We start from the raw sequence: 23,125 nt of genomic DNA, 5'->3' as shown, positions 1-23,125 counted from the left end.
GTTGTGTTATGTTTTGTTCATGAGGCCGAGTGCAGTGGAATAGGTCCTAGCCTCTCTTTATTGTGTAGGAAAACGAGGTCATGGGGTAGGTCAGAACATTCTAGATTACTTCTTTCTTGCGGCTGGGCTCCAGACGGTAAGTCAGCTAATGGGGGTGTCTTGTCTAACAGAGATTTTGTCAGGCTCACGACAGTCTTAACAACTCACAGAACCAGGGAAGGGGGCTTAGCCCGGAACTGATGATAAGAGTCTCTCTTAACTCACTTCGAGAGCACCCAGGCATATTGGATGTGAAGAAGCACTTGTCCCCAGAAAATGTGCAGGCCGTATACCTCGCTTTGGGCATGAATGTGTTATTACGTTGTGATATCCCTTGTTCTGGCTGAATACACAACGAAAAGCTAATTTGAGTCCACTTGAACCCTCAAATTAGCAATTGACCCATGCACAAATTCCCAGTCCCTGCTAATATCAGAAATTCATGTAATAGAATTAGTGTTTTGTGACTCTTAAGACATATATTAAGAAAAAAGCTAAGCCTGTTTTGTTTGGTTGTTTGTTTTGCCCGGACAAACACTGCTTACCTTGGTGGAGGTCTTGCGTTTGGGGAAAGGGACTAGAGGGACGGTTTATGTATCACTGTGTGTGCGCTTGGAGTTTTCATGTTTTCGAAGAGCATCAGTAAAGTCTAATCATTCTTTTTTTTCCTTTTGTTATTTGTGTTTCATATATTACTGATAATATTTTTTTTAAATCCCGTAAATTCCTCCTTAGCCTCTTCCATCAGGTGCCTCCATGTTAGTGATGCCATAGCATTTGGTTTGGTTTGGTTTTTGGTTTATTGACATTTGTGTTTTGCTTAGATCGCCATCTCTTTAGGGAAGGGCCTAGGAACGAGCATGACCGAGTGATAGATCTATCATGCTCAGCCAATAGCCCGCCAGAGGTCTGGCTGTCACACTGCCTTGCCCACCTGAGCCCCCTGATTCACAACCCCCCACTCCTGGACAGGAGCGAATAGGGAGCAGAGTGGGGGAGCCATCCATGGTTGTTTCCTTGTGGTTTGAGAAACTGGAAGAATACACGGGAGCAAAGCAAAATGGAAAACTTTTATTATTTTAACTCCTCTCTTACCAAGCTCTTGCTAGCACCTGGTTTTACTGTTCCTTTAACAGGTGGAGGATTTTTCAGATTCTAGATGCAGCAAGGTAAGTGACAATATATTTTTAGTTCAACTGAACCCAAGTAAGCTAGAATAAACAGATTCTACAGTCAGCTATTGGTTTGATTTCAGTACAATGAATAGTTAGATTTTGGCTTGGACAGTTTCTTTCCTGGGCTCGCTCGCTCTCTCTCTCTCTCTCTCTCTCTCTTTCTTTTTTATAAGTTTAGAACAGCTGAAACTACCCAGCCATGTAGTCTCAGGTCTGTAGAGCTGACCCAGTGCAGAAATGGGTGTTCAGGTCCAGCACCCCAGACAGTCGGGCAGTTGGCCATGAGCTCCTTTTCCTTGTCACTGAAATAGGATGACATCGTAGAGCGTTTTGTGAGGAACACCCCGCCATCGACAAGGTGTTTTTCATAGTGCTTCACGCATGCCTGCCTGTCACTAGGCCGCTTGGTGGTTTAGGGAACAACTAGGTCAGCATTTCATGGAGAGAAAATCAATTATTTGAAAATATCAAGGCTTTTAAAGTGTGTAAATATGGAGCCTTGCAAGTTAGAATAATCCCATAGGGGAGGGGCCTTTCTGACAGGAACTCTGCAACAGAGCAAATCTAACCAAATACAGGAAAGTTCCTAACTGTGGGGGTGGTGTACGTATCGAGAACGCTCCAGAAGAGCACCTTTGCAGTACCCTCATATTGCAACCAGTGCTGAAGAGACTCGTGAGGATCATTAGCTAGCCTGTAAATGTGTGCGCTCGTTGCTTGGCCCACGGTTTTCTAAGATCACCATGCTTACCGGTGCTGTGTTTGGACTATCAGAGGCTTACCAGCACCAGCAATATCCCCATTGTCTTTGCTTTCTCTTCTAGCCCACCTAACTCCCACCCTGTACAGCCTGGCCAAAAGGGTTAGGGAGCAAAGGTGGTAGCCTTGGGATTCCTCCACTTAGGGGCAGATTCTCATTCAAATAGAATAGATGGGCCATTTCTTAAATACACAGTTTGGCTTTCAGAAGCCGGGCTTCCTTATTCTCATTACAGCTCCAGTGGATTCGACAGCTGAGAATAGTAAATTCAGTCTTTAATTCCGTGGTCAGATTACAGTTCATTGTGATAAATGGTACAGACCCACACAGACCCCTAATCAAACAACGTGAGTATGGGAGAGCATTTCAAGATTAGAGACTGGATGTGCCGTGGTGGCCAGATACTACGAGTGGGGTGACTCTGCTGAAGCCCCGTCTCTGCTGTGAGCCTTGATTTCCTCATCTGTAAAATAAAAGAGTGGATGACCGTTAAGATAATGGCCAATAACATACAGGCTATTATCCCAGGAATTGGTTTAATGGGAGAAATGTTGAGAATTTCATTTTCGTTTTGCTTTAAAATTTACTGCACGATAGAAGCGTATATCTCTACTGGTTTTGTTGTATCACAGAGTGCATCTTGTGCTCTATTTTGATTATGGCGCTGATCAGCTTGACTAGAAGTTATTGTGGAGCAATTCATACCTGCTCTTCGTCTGTGAGAAAGGAAGGGAGGTACAGATGGCGAGAAGGAACAGCTTTGGTAAATGTCGCTGGGGCCATTTTTAATGCTGGTGGGCTGACTGATACATGAAAACCATTTGCAAGGCTAGGATATTTTTCAACCACTAGTAAAATGATGAAGCAAGGATTCATTTGGTAATCCCCACTGCACATGCAGTTTGAGAAATATACAAGATTATGAGGATCTCTGCCTCATAATTAACAGTTTGCATAAATGCTTGCTATTATTTAGTTGTCTGAATGGATTCTGTAATCCAGGGAAAGAAGAGAACAATCAGTGGAAGCCATCCCCAATGCCTTGTATTATTGCTACGCACACGCACAATTAACAGTGATACGAATTGTTTCAGACCAGAACCTCATTTGTTTTCCTATAGACGGCAAAAACACTAATTGCCAGAGTGTCACTGTCTCTCTCTTTTTCCGACAGCCAGCCATATTATAAGGTCTGCAGTAGCTTGCAAGCAAATGATTTGGCTGGATTTTCAGTGTATCACTTTGTGATGGAGTTTCCAAGTTTCTGTTTAAGTTAGCGATCAATGGTTCGCACCACCAAAGACGATTTTTATAAGATTTTAACCGTAGGCCTCTATACGTTTAAGGAAGACAAGGGTGCTGAGGTACCAACCAGTTCTGCTGCTGCACTTGACGTTCCACTCCATACTCCACATCTTCAAAAGTACTGACATGAGACACGCCCATGAGAATCAGAGAAGTTCAAGGCTGGAGGAGGCCGTTAGATCACCTGTCAAATTCCTTCACTTTTCAAAGGAGTTGGACTGTCCGTCATTTGGAACAGCCACCAAATCAATGACGCCACACTTCTTCTTTTTAACGTTCAAACCATTGGGAGCTATGATAGTAAATACATTTGAATTATAACGGGATGTTTTAGAATCCTGTGGCTTCAGCTTCTTTTCTAAAAAGCTGAATCAGATTTTTTAAAAATATGCCTTTGTCAGGTTACCCTAAACAGAGCCATCAATCACTATCAGCTCTTTCCTCCTCGTGCACAGAGGACCCAGCTCACGTCCCCACCGCCCAAGTGTTCCTTCACTGCTTTTAGAGTCAGTCCGTCCTCCGGTCCAATCCTGGCGCTACCACTTTCTCGCAGCGTGACCCTGAGTAACTTATTTAACTTCTGTGGGCTGTCAGTTTCTGCACATGTAACGTGTAGCCACTTTATAGCTTTGTTGCAAAAATTAAATTGAGACGAGGCCTGTCACGTGCTTGGCACTGTTCTTGGCACATTATAAGCCATCGGTATGTGGTAGTGGTTATTACCACCGGTATCTGACACACCCAGTGCAGTCTTACATCTAATATTTAATCTTATGGTAGGTTGGGGTACAGGCATATACACTTAACCACATCTGTGATTCCACATGGGCACACAGAGTCCACAAGACTGACATTGGAAGGCTGCTTGCCTAAAGGTTATTTATGACGGCCATGTTTCAAAATCCAATGGCTTCTTCTGTGGCCTCAGTCTTCTTGAACTCTTTGGAGATTCCAGTGTTCTTGCACGTCTTCTTTAGCTCGAAAGCATTCATCATTTATCTTGGTTCACCTTCTCTCTTCTTCTCAATGCTTCTTAAGTTTCCTTTGTTGGGAAATGAACGCACACACACACACACACACACACACACACACACACAGCCTCTCCTTCCCCCTCATGCGTTTAAATGGAGCAATTCCCAAGGTCCTGTCATTGATCTGCTTCTCTTCTCTTGCTATGTTCTCACTCTGGGTAACTTCATCTCCCCACATAGCTTCACCTTTCACCTCTACACTAATGATTCCCAAATTGACCTCTCCAATCCTTAACTTATTCCGGAGCTCCAGGCTAACTCCAATTTCCAGTTGCCTGCTGAGCATCTCCAGGGCAGGATATCCTAGGAGGCTGAAGTGTAGTCTGGCTTTTGTCATCCTGCCTCAGGAATACAGATGCGGGAAATCTAACTTCAAGAAGTAGTAAGAGCTGAAAACACGGAAGAAGTGCTGGACATTAGTCTAAGCAGATGTGAAATGAGGCTAGGTTAGGAAAGTGGTTCAAAATGAATTTTTCAGGGAAAGCATGACAAGTAAACTGTGCCTTTCCGTTATGATGAACTTGGAGATGTAAATTGGAGCTCAAACTTTAAAAGTGTATGTTTTCTAGGGGGAAGGGAATAGCTTCCCTAATGAAAATTGAGTTCAAGTTTTAGGTGCTGGAAGGTTGGCGTGTTTGAGGGAAATGTTAATTAAAGGTATCTTTCTGGGGATGATTTCCATGGTTAATCTTGCTTCGGTGTTTTGTGCCAAGAGGAAGGATAATGTATTCAACCCAGATGAGCACGTGGGAATTCGGAGAGCACGTGCACGCACACATACGTACGCACATGCTGGGTCAGATGGGCCTGAGATTTTTGAGTGTGTGAACGTAATTCCATCAGAGGGTAGATAATTTTTTTCTTTGATTCATTCTGCAAATATTTACTGAATACCTGGTAGATGCCATGCTCTCTGTGGACCAATGGGCCTATGAATATAGAACATATAAAGTATCTGTCCTTAAGTGCCTAATACATTTTTCTTTAGTTATATGCAAGTACATTGAGAGTTTAATTTGGTCTAGAAATATCTGCAGCTGTGACAAACTGTTCAATGACTATAACCTTGCAGACAATCTTAATGACCAAAGAGGAACTTAAGGGAAATAAGACCATGCTAAAGTGGGAAAAGAATGTGCATAAATTCGAATTAGAAATTGATCGCTTCCTTTAAATTTAGTAAATATTGAATTACTTTGGGGTTTTACATTTCTAGCTGGCTTTCAGTGTTTCAGGCCAGGGTAAGAATGATTATGTCTAACTCTAAAATTTAATTAGAGCAAAGGGATAGACAAATCCTGGTTAATGTGTATAGTATTCTTTGTAATTCTTTGTAGGAGAATTCTTTGTAAATGAGCTATTCTCACCACAACTACTGACCCAGCTTGTACCTTCAGCACAGGGAGCAGTATTCCTTTTGAAGAAGGATGACTCCATACCCAAAATTACTGACATTCTTCCAGCCGAGTTACTGCCCTATGGAGTCTTCAGAGGCCATCTTAGCCTCCAAATTGTAATGGCTCTGACCTCAGGTGGGATCTTGGCCTTCATCGGTGTACCCCAGTCTCCTCTTCTGAAATTTAGCGTGACCCTTTGTTTGCAGGTCTTAAATCGAAGTGTTCTTGGTCCCAAGTTGTCAATTTCAAAGTCGCCTTCATGGTGATTCTTAATTCCCAAAGAGCCTCGTGGCATTTGTAATCCCGAAAACCTACTTTGATGCCCCAGAGCTCTTGCTATGGATGTGTAGATGGACCAGTGCCTTTCATTCCATCAGCACCTCCTGCCTCCAGGACTCTCATGGCATGAAAGCTCTTGTAATAATGCTGCATATATTGACCAGTGTTATTTTATTTTTTTGCCCTACATTAGTCAGAGACATTGGTATATTTCTCTTGTTGTGATTGGAAGTAAGAATAATAAAACCATCCTTGAATTTATAGTCTTGGATGTCTTTGGTCTGCATCAACCCTAGTCTGACTTCTTCTACTATTATCAGATTTACTCACTCTGTGTGCATCTACTGAGGACTTACATGTTTTAGGCACTGTTCTAGGCACTGGAGACAATAAGACAGACACTGTCCCTGTTCTTGTGTTTCTTTTTTTGTTTTTAAAGTAGGCTCGTGGAGCCCAATGTGGGGCTTGAACTCACGGCCCCGAGATCGAGACCTGAGCTGAGATCAAGAGTTGGACGCTTATCTGACCGAGGCACCCAGGCGCCCCACTGTTCCCGTGTTACTTAAGGGGTATAGGCACATATGTTGGAGGGAACCTGAAAACAAACAAGTATACAAGTAAATGGACAAGCTAATCTCGGAGAGAGACAAGTGCCATGAAGAAAATAAAACAAAGTGGACGGACGAGGATGGGATGGGTGGGGAGTGATCAGGGCAAATTTTGCTCTTTGCTTGTGTCCATTTTGTCCAGACGTCACAAACATTTTGTCCAGGCCTTTTGGTTCTTCTATTGCATAGCGGATTTGGTACTAATGCTCGGTTTGCTGCTTTTGGGTGCTCTATCCTTGGGACCACCTTCCCTAACTAGCCCTGAAATATAACCCAATACACCTTCTTCTTAGTCTTCTGTTCTATACTTTTTTTGTCCTTGTCAGCCTCAGAATTAGGCAGGTTCACCCTCTCCCCTGTCATAGACCATCCAGGGGCCTACTAATCCCTTAGGGATATTTCACTTGATCACTCAAAGCATTTTTGTTACTCAAGGCAAACTACCCGTCGAAAGAAAAACACAAACACTGAAAGTTAGTAATTGTGGTGGCATTTGGCTTTGCCCACTTCTGCAGAGGGAAGAGCCCTGGTGCAGACTGCACTACAAATGATCCGTATGACCTGAGACAGAGGACTTCCTCTCTCTGAGTCTGTTTGTTTTCGTCTATAAAACCACTGTTTAAAGTAGATGGTCCCTAAGATTCTTTCTAGCTCTAAAGTGGTGCAATTAGTTGTTTTCAGAGACACGGGCCAGGATTTCTTTCCAACACTCTGTGTAATTTTGTCAAGTGGATGTGTAGGAAGATTTTCTAGTATAATCAGAGTTGCTTAGATTAAGCATAAGTTTTCCGGCAAAAGGCAGCTTTACAATTCTTGTAAATGTCACAAGAAGTTAAAACATCGCATCTTGTTTTAACCTCGGCCAGCTAGGGCAGCAGTCTAACACCACAGATGCAACTGTCAGCTTCTTAAATGTGAATAGCTGAACGTTCCCTGTCTCTTCAGCTTGCCCACAGGAACTCTTCAGAAAAAACCAAATACCATGAAAATGAAGGAGGGCGTGCTAAATTGTCTTCAAAATGACATGATGCGGGTGTTGCCCACGAGTGAGTGAGTTAGATGCCAAGAAAAGCACGTTAACTCTTAGAAGGCCACTTGGGATGGTTCCAGCCATCACTGGGCTGTCTTCCCTGGCGCCCTGCTGAGGCTCAGTGAGGAACTGAGGTACAAGTTGGGAGCTTGCCTTCCCTGACTTCCCCACACCCTCCCGCATCTGCTGCCGTGGACTTTGTGGGAGAAGATGGGGAAGCGGGAAGGGTGGCTGCAGAGAAGGCAGACCGGATGCGAAATCACCACCATCCGAAGTCCTCTTGGAACGTCCTTCTCTGTTGCCACTCTTCCACTTACTATTCCGACACTCCACCATGTTCTAAACACAGCGTGACTCGGGGAGCGCCGTCTCTTAAAACTCCAGAGAGAAGCTGGCCGTGATTTTGTGGCAAGAGAGTCTGAAGGAGAACAGGATCCAAGAGGGGTTAGAAACTCCAGAAAGCTCCTGTGTAATTTCCAGTCACAGGATTTGGACATAGAAGAGGAAAGGGGGCTTATGGAAAAAGGCGAGGAAGACAGCCCAGGGAGCTCCCGTATGGCTCCAATGTAAAAGGCCGTCATGTTGTGCAGGTGAGGAACCAGATGCCCACCGAGACAATGACTCACCTAAGTACACACGGTTAGCGGCAGACCTGAGACAGGTCAACTGCATCCTGTCGGGCCCCTCGATTTGCAATTGCCTATGCTAACCGCCCTTGGTTGCTTACTTCTGCTCTTTAATCCTTGGTGCCACTTCTGTTCACAGCACTTGTAATTCATTATTCTCAAAGAATTTTATCAATGAAGGTGAGCAAAGTCCCTTAGCGATAGGTAAAGCACGTTTTGCTTGGGGGGGCCTGGGGTCAGCTGATAGAAGAAGGTGCCAGAGAGGAGAGAGTGGCTGGATTGCAAATGGAGCATGAGACTCCAGATTCACTAGAAACAAATGCAGAAGGGGAGATTGTGGCTAGAGGCTAGGGGGGCACAGGTAAATGTATTCATCACCGTTTTATTATTTTTTTTTAATAATGATTTTTTATTATATTATGTTAGTCACCATACAGTACATCCCCGGTTTTTGATGTAAGGCTCGATGATTCATTAGTTGTGTATAACACCCAGTGCACCATGCAATATGTCATCACCGCTTTAACACCCATTCTTGATTACAGCTCTCCCTCAAAAGAATCAAAAGTCTTTGATTTTAGGTCCTCGGTTCCTTAAATCCTTTGTCCAGGTGTATTTGTTGCCTCTGCCTTATCTTTCGATTTCACGATTCTAGATTTTTTTTTTGTCTGCAATATTTTCCATTAGTGTGGTCTCAGTGTCTTATCCAGGGCATTTGTAGTACAGCAATATATCGCCGGAGATCTTATGTGCACGTAAAATAGGGAACACTATTTCACAAGTTAGAAATTACTAGATTATTTCTTTCCCCTTCCAGAGTTGAAATATTTCCGACTTGGCAAATGGCCCTTCTTCGAAATTCTAAAATTGCACTAGGAAAAAAAAATGACTGTCACCGTGGCACCATGGGGCTTCCTGTCCCTTCGCTTTCATTGGCTTATCGTCCAATTTGCTCCATTGATTTTCCAGACACTCAGAATTGCCTCATCAGCCAGACACTGGAATTATAAGGGGCTTCATCAAGGCCTTATGTGGTTTGAAAACTTCTCAAGCTTTCATACTTTGGGCCGTGGGTATGCTAGAGACCGTGTGTAAATGGCATTTGGCAGAACATTGGTCTTTCTTCTCACGGCTTCTACAATTTCCGACTTGATTTCTGCTTGCCACAGGGCACAGTTTACCTTCTCTTCTCTGGGAGCCCTTGTTCATTTGTCAGGAGCCCTAAAAGGAGGCTGCTCGTGGACAGCCAGGGAATGTCAGAGTCATCCTAAACTGGCATAAATGGGCCTTTAAATAGCCTCTACTGATTGTTTCTATATTAAAATGGAAATGCACAGAAGGCTTTATGAAGAGCCTGTACCTAGTCTTTCCACCATTTTTTTTCATACGAATTGATCTGACAATGTCATGGATGATGCATGAGGCAAAATAAAGAGTCTCTTAAGCCCACTGCAGCTTGTTTGCATGAAAAGAATACAAACTACAGGGAAAAAATGAACATTATGTGATGCTTTAGGCAGGAGCCATCTTCTGACTTGCGGACACCTTTCAGATGATAGCCTTCTTTCTGAACCTATGCAGAGGAAAGGGGTTGCTGTGATATTCTTTCGCACAAATAGCCTTTCTTGACGAATTAATGAGAGTTACTTTTTGGTTACATAGGAAACAGAGGGTTTTCTGAAATTCAGAAGGGTGAAATAAACTAAGAGAGCTCAAAAAAAGTAATTACTGATAACTGTGAATGCTGGTATCTTTTATGAGAAGATGAAATAAGATGGGAGGATGGGAGCCGTCCGATGAAGACCCTCTGAAAACTATACAATGCTATACCATTGAAGAGCCATGTGATTTCACACTCCGCGATCATAAAATGTAACGTGAAACCATCCACCAGGAAAGTTCCGCAAGCTTCGGTGATTCCTTTTTCTATGAGCACCTTCAGTGTCTCTTTCACAATGCTAGTAAAATACTTATAAATAAAAGAATACTCTTGAGGTTGATTTGAAATTCAATCCACATGAACTACAGTTTAATGTGAGTACCTGAGCAGTGCGTTTCTAATCTGAACGCAGAGTGAAAGCAGAATAGCTAGGGCATGGTCCCCTCTCCCAACCTTCCGTCCTACAGCAATTTGAAGCACAAAAACTCTGATTTCCTCTTCTTGCGGAGGAGGTGTTTCACATCTTGGCAATGAGTACTTTTGTTCATGGTTCTTCGTAGCCTGCAATCGTAGGTTGGTTGGCACTGAATCATACTGAGACCAAAGGCAACAGGGGATGGCCTTCAGTAGCTTTGGGGGCACCAGGAGGAAACCTCCAACTTGGGTGATTATCTTGTCCTGTGGTTGAAGATTTGCTATTAATTGATTAATCCGTTCTGTCATGGCAGATGTATTATTTATTGGGCATCTGCCATAACCCAGCACTATTCTTAGTGCTAAGGATCCGGGGAGCTTACGGTCTAGTGGTAGCTATGGACTATCCCAAACAAGCAAGTCAAGAAAGCATGTCCAGATTGTGATCGATGTCATGAAGGAAATAAGCAGAGGGTTAGGAGAACGTGTAGCCCTTGGAATAAACTCAGTGGGGACCAATTTTGTCCTTTGTGGGGGTATATGGTTTTTGAAGTCGTCAGAAATGATATGGAGCCCAGTCTCCTAAATAAGGTAGAAGATCAACTTGATTGATAATGACTTGGGCCCCAAACGAGGGTTACATGTAAGTAATGTAATATTTCTGAGTGCCGATGAAACATACACTATGCTGAGTAGTCATGGGCACTTTTGTGTTTTAAATGCAGCAGAAGGATCGGAACAATGGCCGTTGTCCTTCAGTGAACATTTAGGCATCTGTAGCTGTCAACAGTGCTATTTCCCTCTCTTTAAATCTGGCCCATTTTTGTCATCACTGGCAAATGTACTTTAACTACTATGTTGGTAAAAAATATCATAGGATTAGGAGCGGGGCAATAAATAAACATTTAGAGATATCCCGAATATTGTAGTATGGCTGTAATAGGCAAAATTTGGTGATGACAGCTTATAATTTAGTCCCTTCATTTTATTAGTCCACATAGTGACATTTCATTTACGCCATTTTGTGTCAAATACATCTGTAGAACGCTAATATACCCTTTGGGTGAGATTCAGTTGGTTAGCGTGTGGGAAAAGAGAAAATGTTTATAAGCAACGGTGTGTCCCCACTAAAGGAGAGCTAGCGAAGATCGTTTTGTAAGATGGGAGGAAGCCAGTGATTGGCGTGTAATCCTATCTTTAGCGTGATTTTAGTCCCCTGCTTTGAGAAGCTTTGATCTGCTCCTCGGGTGTTTACTTGAGCAACGGACGGCCTTGCCAGACATTGTGCCCGGCACTGGGGGTACAGAGGTGAATCAGAGAGAGACCCTGCCTCTATGGGACTCACAGGTGAATTGGGGAGACAGATAAACTTGAAGGAACCTGGTGCACGTGAATCCAAAGGTACGCGGTTGGTTCCTCGGAGACTCTGCTGTAGCTTGAGGTTGTTGGGTCAGCGGCTAGTGGGAAAACTAGTCTCTGAGTCGCTATAGCAAGTCATGGAGCAGGGATGCTCATTTTCTTTGCCTCCAATAAATCTCTTTGCAGCCTTGGCATCATTCACAGGCATCCGTATTAAATCTATTTGCCATTTTTCAAAAGCAGATAGAGTGGTGTGACCTAGCTTCAAAATAAGTAGGCTTTAGAGGGAATATTCTCGAGTTTCTCCCTGAATGTGGAATCAGGCTGGGTCAGAATACCTCTCAGCTGACCTCTTGTGAGGAGCCAGCCTTGATTTTCATTTCTTTTTTTTTTTTTCCTTTTTGCAACACCAGCTCCATTGCTCGCAGCAACTGCAGCTGAAAGCACGGATTCCTTGCCTGTTTACGTAAGACAGTAAATAGGCCCTGAGCAGAGGATTAAGAGAGCCCTGTCTTCTGGGAGCTTATAATCTGAAACAGACAACAAACTGGAAAGAATATCCATCACACCTGATATGCTCATTTCCCTTCTCATATAAATTCAAAGAAAACAGAAAGTGGCATGCCACATTCTATGGGATTTGTAAAGCCTCTGGAGAACATTCTCTCTCTTTTTGTGACTTTTCAAGTTGAAAGCAATTTTGTATATAATATGCAATAGATTATAGGGTTATTTTTTTAAATTGGGGATGAAAATGCAAGCGATTTTCTTTCTTTTTTTCTTTCTTTTTCTTTTCTTTTCTTTTTTTTTTTTTTACTATCAACAAGTTACATTGGAAAGTATGGATCAAATTAAAAGTGGATTCTCAGTTTGCCGTGGGGAAATATGTGCTGTATTTCAAATACTCTAAGGTCAGGGTCAACTCGGAGGTAGAAGAGGTATCATAAAAATTAATTTAAGAAACTAGCCTTGAGATATTTCCTAGTTGTAATAATCCCACAGGTGAAAGCAACATCTGTGGAATTAATAAACACACTTAGTTTGACATTTTTGCACAAGGAGATATTACCAAAACATGACCAAAGCTTGGAGCTTTGGTGAAGTAACAGGAGCTAAGTCTTTATGTTACGAGGATGCGATCAGTTGTGAGAAAATGGTGCAGAAGTAGGACATATGTCAGGGCACCTGGGTGGCGCAGTCGATCAAACGACTGACTCTTGGTTTCAGCTCAGGTCATGATCTCATGGCTTGTGAGATTGAGCCCCACGTTGAGCTCTGCACTCAGCACAGAGTCTGCTTGAGTTTCTCTCTCTCTTTCCCTCAGCTTCTCACCACCCCCGTCTCTCTCTGAAATACATAAACCTTAAAAAAAAAGTAGGACGCGTGCCAAACTAAGATTAATTTCCCCCAACTCGTGTGTAGGTGCGAAAGACAGACCGAGAGAGGAGCAGAAATGTAGAGATAGAGAAAGACCAATGAAGTAGCTGGAGGCAGCTAGAGATGGACAGAGACCGAGAACTGAAAAATCAGCCAAGCGAGGATCACATCTTGACTCTGCTGTTGAATTCACCGTGAGACCCCATTTAAGTCACTTCTGTCTGGGGCTCGGTTTCTCCCGCTGTCAAATGAGGGGTTGTGCTAGAAGATCATTCTGGAGAACTTAGCAACTCTCTAGTTCTCCCCAGAGGGTGCTTGGGAAATGAAAGGGCCGGCAGGTGGCCAGGCAGCAAATGTACAGAAGCAGGCATGCAGACAGACAGACACACTGGTTGCCTACGTGCATAGGCTAGCTTAAGAATAGGAGCAGACCAAAACTTACAGCGAGCCAGCGGACCGTGAATCCCGAAGAGCACTGGCCAGCGCCACAGAATCATCCCATGGCTTTTGCTGTCGCTCATGGCCATCTGAGGAATTGGCAGGTTTCCCTTGTGTGGTGCAGGCCTCGCTTTCTGGGGCCCAGCTTTCTGGGGCCCAGCACGGAGTCATTTTCAGACTGGCTTGGTCATCCCTTTCCTCTACAGGCTCGCAGGTGTAGTTTTTGAGGCTCTGTAAATGACCCCTAATGCCCAAATGGAAGGAGGCCTCGGACATCAGGCTTTGTACATTGTGACCAGTACCTCAGCTTTCCCAGCGAACCTTCTGTCGAGGGAGGGGTGGAAAGTGGCTTCGGGACGAGGAAACCTGTGTAACCCACCATGCATTTGCTTGCCCAACTTTCTGGCTGGACACCTACCTGTCTGTGTTTGTAAAGCTCGACAGATAATTTTGAGCACAGTGTGTTCCCCAGGCTTTGAAATTGTCCTGCTTTTAAACTTTTGTGAATTTTACTTGCAGGGTTAGGGAAGTGATGAGAATAATTAGTACACGTCGGGCTTCCAGCCAGCGACTGACTTTAGTAAGGAACTAACATTGTGCCTAGTAGACGAACTGACTGCAGCTAAAAGGTGAGGCTTCGGGCAGGTTTTAGTATCTGGTCTTTTTTTCCCTACTTTCATTAGTATCTGCAAGAAACAAAACAGTACGATTCCCTTGCTTTGCTTACAATTTACTCTCTCCCTCTAAAATAATAGCCCAAGAATTTAGCTTGAGAGAGCCCGGCCTGACAGTAGGTCCCCCACCAGGTGAATCTGATTCGATGTTGATCTCTTGAGAAGCTTCTGTGGCATCTAGGACGCCATTTTGTGTTTATGACAATCTTCACATTCCGATTCTAGCAAACGTTAGAAGAAAAGCAGCTCCATCAAAAATGTGTTTCCTCAGTGAAAGATAGCTTATCAGGATAACAGAATAGATAGCATACCCATCAGTATAGTATTTCTTAACCAGTTTTTGCCATGACTAGAACCACCACGTTTGCAGGCCAAGGGAGTCCTAAGAACAAAGGCCTGGGTGAGCACGATGTGTGAGGACGCTGGTGAAGAGGACAGGCTGGCTGCAGACCAGTTTGCTCTTACACCATCTGGGTGACGGTGTCGGTTGAGCCATGTGGAACCTACTTGGCCAGGACGCTGACAGGCTGGGGACAGCCTTCGGTCCCATGTGCGTCTCTGGCCTCACCTCTTCCCTGGGCTCCAGACTCGTTTGACCAACACCCTGTACCACATCTCCACTGGGAAGCTTAATTGGGATCTGATACTTCCCCTGCCCTAAAGCAGACTCCTGAGTTTTCCCAAAAACATGTCCCTCTCTCAATCTTTCCCATCTCAGTAAATGGCACCTATGTCCTTCCAGTTGCTCTGGTCAAAATCCTTGTTATCTTTCACCTTTCTTTTTCTCCCCCAGGCCACATCTAATCAATTAGCAAAGTCTGTCTACTCTGCCTTCATAATACGGCTAGGATCTGACCACCTCCACTGTCCCCGTCCAAGCCACTGTCATTTCTTACTTAGGCTGCTGTAAGAGGCTCTGGCTGGTTCCCCTGCTTCCACCACTGGTTCCCTGCAGGCTCGTCTCCTCCCAACAGCCAAGCCGATGGTCCTTTAAAATGTTCATTCAGATCTTGTCACTCCCTCTGTTCAAAACCCTGTTGTGACACCCATCCAAGATGGAGGCCTCCCCAAGGCCTGCAAGGCCCTGCCCAGTCTGGCCCCTGTTCCTGGTCAGACCTCATATTTTATTACTCTGCTTTGTGCCCATTTCTCTCTAATCACACTGGTCTCCTTGGTTTCCTTCACGTATACCAGACCGGCTGCTACCTAAGGGCCTTTGCTCCTCTCCCTTAGCCTGGAAAGCTCTTCCCCTAGATATTGGCAGGGCTCGCTCCTTAAGCGAAATCAAGTCTTTCCTCAAATGTCACCGGACTAAGATTGCCAAGAAGTCTGATTCTTAAAAAGAGGTCACTGGACTTGGCCAGCAGGCAGCCACTGCTGATCCTGAAGAGAACAGCTGCGCCCGGCGCTGGAAGAGGAGACAGGTTGTTCTCTAACCATCTGCGTCTCTTATTAGACTGTGTGCTTCTTGAGTTCCCTGCCGTTGTCTCGTTCACCTTGGCATCTCCGGCAGCAGGCACAGTGCCTGACGCCCAGTAGGTTTTCAGCCAGCATTCGTGGAATGAGGGCACAAGTCTTACTTTGAAACAACTGCTTCAGTGAAAACACATTAAATCGCTGAATGCCGTGATGGCTGCCTCACTTTGTTTCAGGGAATGTGGTTGTAAAGTAAGACCTGTGCCTTCACTGCAGACCCCGTTCCCGAGCACCGACACGTGACCTGGTGCTAAGCACGTGATTTAGAGGTGGTCAGTGCACACAGGGCTGGGGAAATGGAAGCTGAGACCATCGTAGGTTTCTCAAGGAGATAAAGTTCAGTCTCTGCTTGTGTATTAAGTACCTCACTTCCCTTTGAAAATCCCCCTTTTTATTTTATTTTATTTTATTTTATTTATTTATTTATTTATTTATTTATTTATTTATGGGGGGGCGGGGCAGAGAGAGAGGAAGAGAGAGAATCTCAAGCAGGCTCCACACTGGGCAAAGAGCCCAATGACATGACCCTGGATCCCAGGACCCTGAGATCGTGACCTGAACCGAAATCAAAAGTTGGATACTTAACCGATTGAGCCATCCAGGTGCCCCTGAAAATTCCCCTTTTAGAGACACTGGAAGGGTTATTTAGATTCATAAGCTATCCTCGGGGTTAAACAAAATCTTAATGACTTTCGGAGTATTCATATAGTTAACAGCTGGTGGTAAAAAAATACATTTAAATATGTTGCCCCAATAATTTAAACTGTGTTCAACCTTCATTTCCTTTATCTCCCTCCTTTATTTAGCAGCAGTGCTAAAGGTCAAAACAAGCATGGGAATGCCTTTTCTTCGCATATGCTGCTCCCTCTTTCAGGCTCTGACCTCTGAGATCCTTCCCTAAACACCAGTTAAAGAGGGTTGGCCTTTCCGGAAACCCTTTGTTCCTAAGAGCCTGCTTTCCTTTGCTGTCTGAGAATTACGTATGGTTCCTTCCGCGGCATGGGCTGACAGAGCCCTCCGGGTCAGTGGCTGGGAAGTCTTTTTACCTGTAATGGGAAGAAAGACAGGACCATGAGTGTGGCCAAGAATAGGTAGTCACTCTACCACCCTTTGAGGTCTTTTCATATCCCTACAGAAGAGGATTTTTCTGTGATTCTCTCTGCTGTAAATCAAATGCATACTAGGAGCACCTGGGTGGTTCAGTTGGTTAAGTGTCTGCCTTCGGCTCAGGTCATGATCTCAGGGTTCTGAGATCGAGCCCCGCGTCAGGCTCCCAGCTCAGTGGGGAGTCTGCTTCTCCCTCTCCCTCTGCCTGTACCCTGGCTCATGGTCTCTGTCTCTCTCTCAAATAAATAAAATCTTTCTAAAAAGCAAACAAAAAAAATGCATACCAGACAGTTGCATGCCATCCAGATGCATTAAACAAACATTTGCCAGGTGCCAGTCGGCCTGGATGGGAAGGAGATGGGCGAAATGCAGAGATGAAACTCAGTCCACATCCCCACAAAGCGCCCACAATCTGCAAAAGGTAGAAATAAAGATAAACATGTGGACAGATCTTATGATTCAATGTGATAAAATCAGATCTGAACAGAGTGGAGCCAAGAGGAAAAGATTGATTTTGCCTGGGGCTGGAGAGCAGCCGACAGGACACAGAAGGCAGCAACTGTTGGTTTTCAAAGAGAAGCAGGAGCTTGCCGGGAGGAGAAGCTTGGAGAAGCGCAGCCCAGGTAGAGGGAGCCTTTTGTAAAGGTCTAGAAGCAAGGACAAGCACAGAGAGGTCTAGGAAGAGCAGTGTGGTGCCCTGTAGAGCATGTGTGGGGCTGGGGTTTCGTCAGGAAGGGTCTCGGATGCCAGGCCGAGATGCAGACCTGATTTGGTAGGCCATCAGAAGCCATCGGAAGTGAGCAAGCAGGAAGGGCTAAAATGGCCGTTTTGTCCAAAGATAATAATGGCGCCCGCGTGGAAGAGGGGAGGGGATGGCTCAGTGCCGCGATGGTTCTTACACCCTCCCACCATCAGCACGCTGACCACACCAACACAACTCTGAGCAAGAAAGGGGACATCGGGCAACCTGTGCCTGGGCAGAAGAGCTGCCATCCCATCTCTTGTCCCCCTCGCTGCCTGTGACACCGAGCGTGGGATGGGAGCTCCATGTTCCAAGGCAAAAAGCCCTCCGTAGGAAACTGTTTGTAATCATGCCTAAAATTACTTCATTATTGGAACCTATGTTTGATCTGTGATGAGGAGCTGGATTAAGAAATCAAGTAATCAACCCCTGAAATTGTAACCATAAATTGTTCTATAAACAACCAGCTTCCCCTGCCTCCCTGAGCCCAAGTAACAAACCTGGAAACAGATGCTTTTCCTGTTGTTTGACCTCCCAGGGGTTTTAGGCGGTGCTTTTGAGCCGCCCACAAGTCAGAGAGCCATGCCTGCCTGCGGGCCGCGGTGCCCCCTCTCCCCTCACATATGGGCCACTCGTGTTCTACCTTGTCAGACTGAGACAAGACACCCAGGGAGAGTGAACTGTTAAAGAACATGCAACTTATTAAGATTCGTTTAGTGAAGGGGAAGAGGTTTACTTTTAACGGAACAGAGGAGAGAAAATGCCTGGAGTTCAAGAGGAAGAACAGTTAAAGAGAAAATCCTCCGAGACTGTTGCTGTTCGAATGATTTGTTGGAAGTCGTTTTTGTCCTGAAGGGTTTTATTCTAGGCTAAAGGCATTCCAATACTACAGCCCGTAGAGGTATGTCTTTCTGTAAAACAACCTTAGGGCTTATTGACGTTTTCTTGTCTGGGACCGAACTGTGCTTAACCTTCCAGACATGGAATCAGTTGTCGTAAATTATGAGTAAGATCTAGATTTCGTTTTGGGAAGACTGGCAACAATGAGGCAGTGATGTCACATGAAACTGTGCAGGAAAATTGCAAAGACTGTCCTACTCTGTTTCCATGATGCCCGGAGACAACCAGACAGGAGAAGCCTGAGGTGTTTCTCTGATCATTTTTCTGACATCAAGAGGTAGCAAGGTTCCCTTTTCTCCTTTGTCATCATTTCCAGCTCAAAACACTTAGAAGTCGTAACAGAGAAGAGTCTTTAAGGATCGCTCCAAAGCCTTCCATTTTACAAAATGAGGACTCAGAAGTCAGTCGACTTCTGCTTTCTCCTCAGCTATTCCTCAGCCAAACAGAGCTACAATCGGGTCCATAACCCAGGGCTTTGCTTTGTTAGATGAGAGCAGGCCTTCATCTCCCCCTTGGGAACAGCTCCAGTAGCCCAGGAATTACTAACACTGGCTCTTTCCCAAAAATTCACTGGGACAAGTTGACATAAAAACTCACTTGACACTTGGTGTAACTATACTACCAACTAGAGCTAACACTGGCTGAGCACTTTACAGTTTGGACAGTGCCTTTCACCATGACCTCTGGAATATAATACTAGTGTTATCAATGGCTTTGCTGGTAGCGTTTTAAATGACAATGTGTTGTAGACTGGGATCCTTTTTCTGAANNNGAGTTTAAATTGCTTTTTTTTAAAAAAAGGACTGGGAAGGTTTTCATTTATGTTCTTGTCATTTCCAACAGGATCTGTGAATAAAATTAAAATAGTCTGTACGTGAGACCAAATTACCTCAGGATTAGAATGGACTGAAGGTACAGCGAGATGTTCTAGGAAACAAGCAGTGGAAGAGTCTAGGTCAGGAATAAATACTGCTAAAGTATTTCCAGATACTTCTTTTAAACTCTCAGAACACTGTGAGAAGAAACTGTGGTCACTGAGCAAAATGGAAGGAAGAAATACAGGGGCGCCTGAGTGGCTCAGTCAGTTAAGCATCGGACTCTTGATTTTGGCTCAGGCCATGATCTCAGGGTCGTGCGACGGAGCCCCGTGTCAGGCTCCGCACTCAGCACAGAGTCTGCTTGAGGATTCTCTCTCTCTCCCTCTTCCCCTTATCCCTGCGAGCAAGTGCACGCGCTATCTCTCAAATAAATAAATAAATAAATAAATAAATAAATAAATAAAACCTTTAAAAAAAGGCCATAGAGAAGATGAAGGTGAGGGGCTGGAAAAGGAAGATGGGAAGAGACAGAGGAGAAATCTTGCTGGAGATTGGAAGTAACAAAAGTTGTGTCTCTTTTTTTCCAACAAATGCGTTCACTCGAGTAAACAGCTGATAGCTGAACAATACAGTACCTGAATCTCTCAGCATTTGCTGCTTGGAAGTTAGGGTCTTGGGAAACTGAAGACTCTTTCCATTTCTTCGGGAACTTGCTGATTTGGGGTTTTACACCAGAGTCAGCAAATTACAGCCCCTGGGACAAAGCCAGTTCATTGCATGTTTTTGCATGGCCTGTAAGCTAAGAATGGTTTTTATTTCAAATGGCTGAAAAACATTACAAATGATATTTTGTGATGCTTCAGAATTATGTGAAATTCAAATTTCAACGTCTGTAAAGAAAGTTGCGTTGGGACGCGGCCACGCATTTATTTCCATGTTGTCTGTGGCTTGTTTGGTGCTGCAATGGCAGAGTCTGTGAATCGAAAATGCTTGTTATCTGGCCCTTTATGTAAAAAGATTCACTTCCTACTTTATTTTTCTTTTACGACTTATTTATTTATTAGAGAGAGGGGGAGGAGGGGCAGAGGGAAAGGGAGAGAGAGAATCCTCAAGCAGACTCCCCCGCTGAGTGTGGAACCTGATGTGGGGCTCGATCCCAGGACTGTGAGATCATGACCTGAGCTAAAATCAAGAGGTGGCTACTTAACCGACTGAACTACCCAGGCTCCCCCACCTCCTACTTTAAATGGAAGTAGCTTCATGGTCTGAAAGGGTTAAATAACTTCTTCTGGTCCCCAGCTCTTAACCAGAGGGGAATTCAGACATTGGAATATTCTGGTTCGATATGACTTAATTCAATGACTTGCACTCTTAATCACCATATTTTAGAATCAAATTAGAAAAATGGAATCTCAGGCTTACAGTCGAACGAGAAATTCTGTGCTGTTAGAGGTACATCGGATGTTTAAATTTTCTAAAATGTAATATTAAGTTTCCTGATAATTCCAAATGAGATTAACAGGACATTTTTTCATTTGCCCTTTGTAATGACCTGCTTCATATAACCAGCAGCAAGCAATTTGGGGTCTGCAGGCTGTTTGAGGACACATTTTGTATCGATTAGCTGTAGCTCAAGCCTGAATGGTTAAGTCAGCAATTTGAGTCTAAAAAAACCCAGAACTGTAGATTCTAATACCTCTGTAACAACAGCTTTGCTCTTGTGCAGGTTGTGGGGATGGGCCGTTATTTGCTTGTACCAATTTCTGGCTAACTCCTCGTCTACTCATTGTGACATCTTTCTCCAAAAGGCCATACAGAGCCAGGCTTTCCAGGCGCAGTTCGGAATAATGGCATTCAAGCAGGAATTTAAATACTCACCTAGAGCTTTGTTCTGGATCTTGTCACTGAAGATGGAGGGAGGCTGATCTTGGCTTGGAACAGAGGCTCAGGAGATAAATGAAGGGGCCGAGGGTCAGCACTGGAAGGTCAGGAAGGCACATTTTTCACATTGGGACATTCGACCTACGCATCATTTCTCATGCAGTTTAAAGACATATTTTGCATTGACTAGCTGTCATTGAAGCCCACACAGTGAAGGCACTTTTCTGCTTTCTGCCTCTTTCCTGAGCACCTGTATTTGCCGCAGCTTAGATCTAAGAGAAAATGATGGCTTTTCCCAGCTAAGAGGGTCAGAGGGCTTTCAGCTTTGCTTTTCCTCCACTGCCTCTTGAAACAAGATTTCTTTAATGAGTATCGTACCTTAGCATTTCCCCGTTTGCTTCTTAGAGTTCTAATCTGTAGTTTCATACAATTATGACCTTACCTTTCCAATTACATTTTATTTTGGAGATCTGGCCATTTTGCACGGGTTTCCATAGCTCTCTTGCTTTGCGCTCTTGTGAAGTCGGGGAGAAAGATTCCCCCTCCCCATCCCTTGCTTTTTAGGCTCTGCTAAAGTCATCAGAGCCAGCTTGAATTTGTGTTTCGGGAGGCTTGTCTGAAATCCAAACAGAGCCACCTGCTGTTGGTCTGGTTGCTAGACTGAAGACTGTGTGAGGGTTATCGAGAAGTCTGGCTGCTTTCTTCCGTTTGGGCACATTACAAACAAGGCAGCTTTCGTTGTGGTGCTTTGTGTGACCACCAGTTTAAATTCCAAATGTTTCGCCTGAATACTCTAGATACCGTTGTTCATTTGATAACCTTGAATGATTTCCAGTCGGCTCTTCCTTATCCCAAAGGAGTGTCACTTAGGATGAAATTCATTCGGAGAAGTATTGATCCCTCAGCCATCACACTGCATTGATTCCCACCTCCCTCAACAGAAGAGTGTCCTTCACGGGCCGGGAATGTTCACGTTGCCTGTAGGTACGATTGTTTATTCAGCGAAGGCCTTCGTTAAACCAAGCCGCACGATAGGGTCATGAGGCTCTCGGTTTAGCAAACACAGCAGAACTTCTACGTCCAAATGAGCCCTGGCTCCCTGGCTTTCCCTTTTCATCACCCTGCTTCTTCTTGGGAGAAAGCAGTAAGTCCAAGGGGTCATGCAGACTTCTCCTACCCTCCCCTAGTACTGAGTTCCCCAAGAGACCTGTCCTCAACTCCTATTCCAGATGACCTGCAAGGAGAGAGGACGGGTGGAGAGAGAGCAACCAGGCGGCAGGGCAAAGAAGGCCCAGACTGGCAGAGAAGGGAGAACCTCGAATACAGTGGGTACAACAGACCACTTGTATTGGCGTATAAGGGGTGCAGAAAGCCAGATTATTGGGAACTAATGAGCGCTTTATTGCTCCTGAACGTACCGTGACTGAGCTGCCAGGGGTAAGGAAGAGGACTCATTTGAGCGTCCTAGAATTTGATATTACAACTCAGTAGTTTCTTTGGGAATAGGGAGCATGTGACAGGTATTTTTGCATCACTTAGAGCTTTGCTCCTAGCAGGTGATTGGTGGCTCGTTGTTGAAACAATAGATTAGAGCTGTGAACTTGGACATTAAGGCCTAAACTGCTATGATGAGTAGAAGATCAGAATCATCATTACAGATTAATTATAAAAATAATTGGATTATTATAATCTGTCATTTCCCGTTTCTCACCATCCTTATTCCATGAAGTCAGGTAGCGGGACTGCCTTGTTTTTACCTCACTTTTCACTTACGGGAACCGAGATATATTAATTAGTTAGGCGCCCGCGTGATGGCTTGGGACAAGAACCCCGGTTCTCCAACTCTGGATGAAATCAGAAGCTAACATCATTCACGGCCACTATTTACAAAAGCCTAATTATTTAATACCTCTCACTCCCTAATGAGCTACTTCTCCTGACTCCATAGCCAAGCAGAGCCAAACAAGTGATGTCAGAATGCCAGAGTGAATTATTGGGCTTGTGTCAACCCGGGCCAGGATGAAAAATC

General features: G+C 44.5%; 1 protein-coding gene across 2 annotated transcripts in view; it reads left to right on the top strand.

The window, feature by feature from the left end:
- The window catches only part of HS6ST2 (heparan sulfate 6-O-sulfotransferase 2), a 293,116-nt gene that overhangs the window by 208,203 nt on the left and 61,788 nt on the right, over positions 1–23,125 (top strand). Inside the window, exon 3 of one of the 2 annotated variants that reach the window (XM_040627471.1) lies at positions 1,176–1,208. The exons of the other annotated variant lie outside the window; for it this stretch is intronic. Coding sequence (XP_040483405.1) covers positions 1,176–1,208 — 33 coding nt within the window. The remainder of the gene's footprint in view (positions 1–1,175; positions 1,209–23,125) is intronic. 2 annotated transcript variants of the gene reach the window in all.

Source organism: Ursus maritimus, assembly GCF_017311325.1.
Source record: "Ursus maritimus isolate PB19 chromosome X unlocalized genomic scaffold, ASM1731132v1 scaffold_X1, whole genome shotgun sequence".
Taxonomy (NCBI): domain Eukaryota; kingdom Metazoa; phylum Chordata; class Mammalia; order Carnivora; family Ursidae; genus Ursus; species Ursus maritimus.
This window is presented reverse-complemented; position numbering and strand designations above follow the sequence as displayed.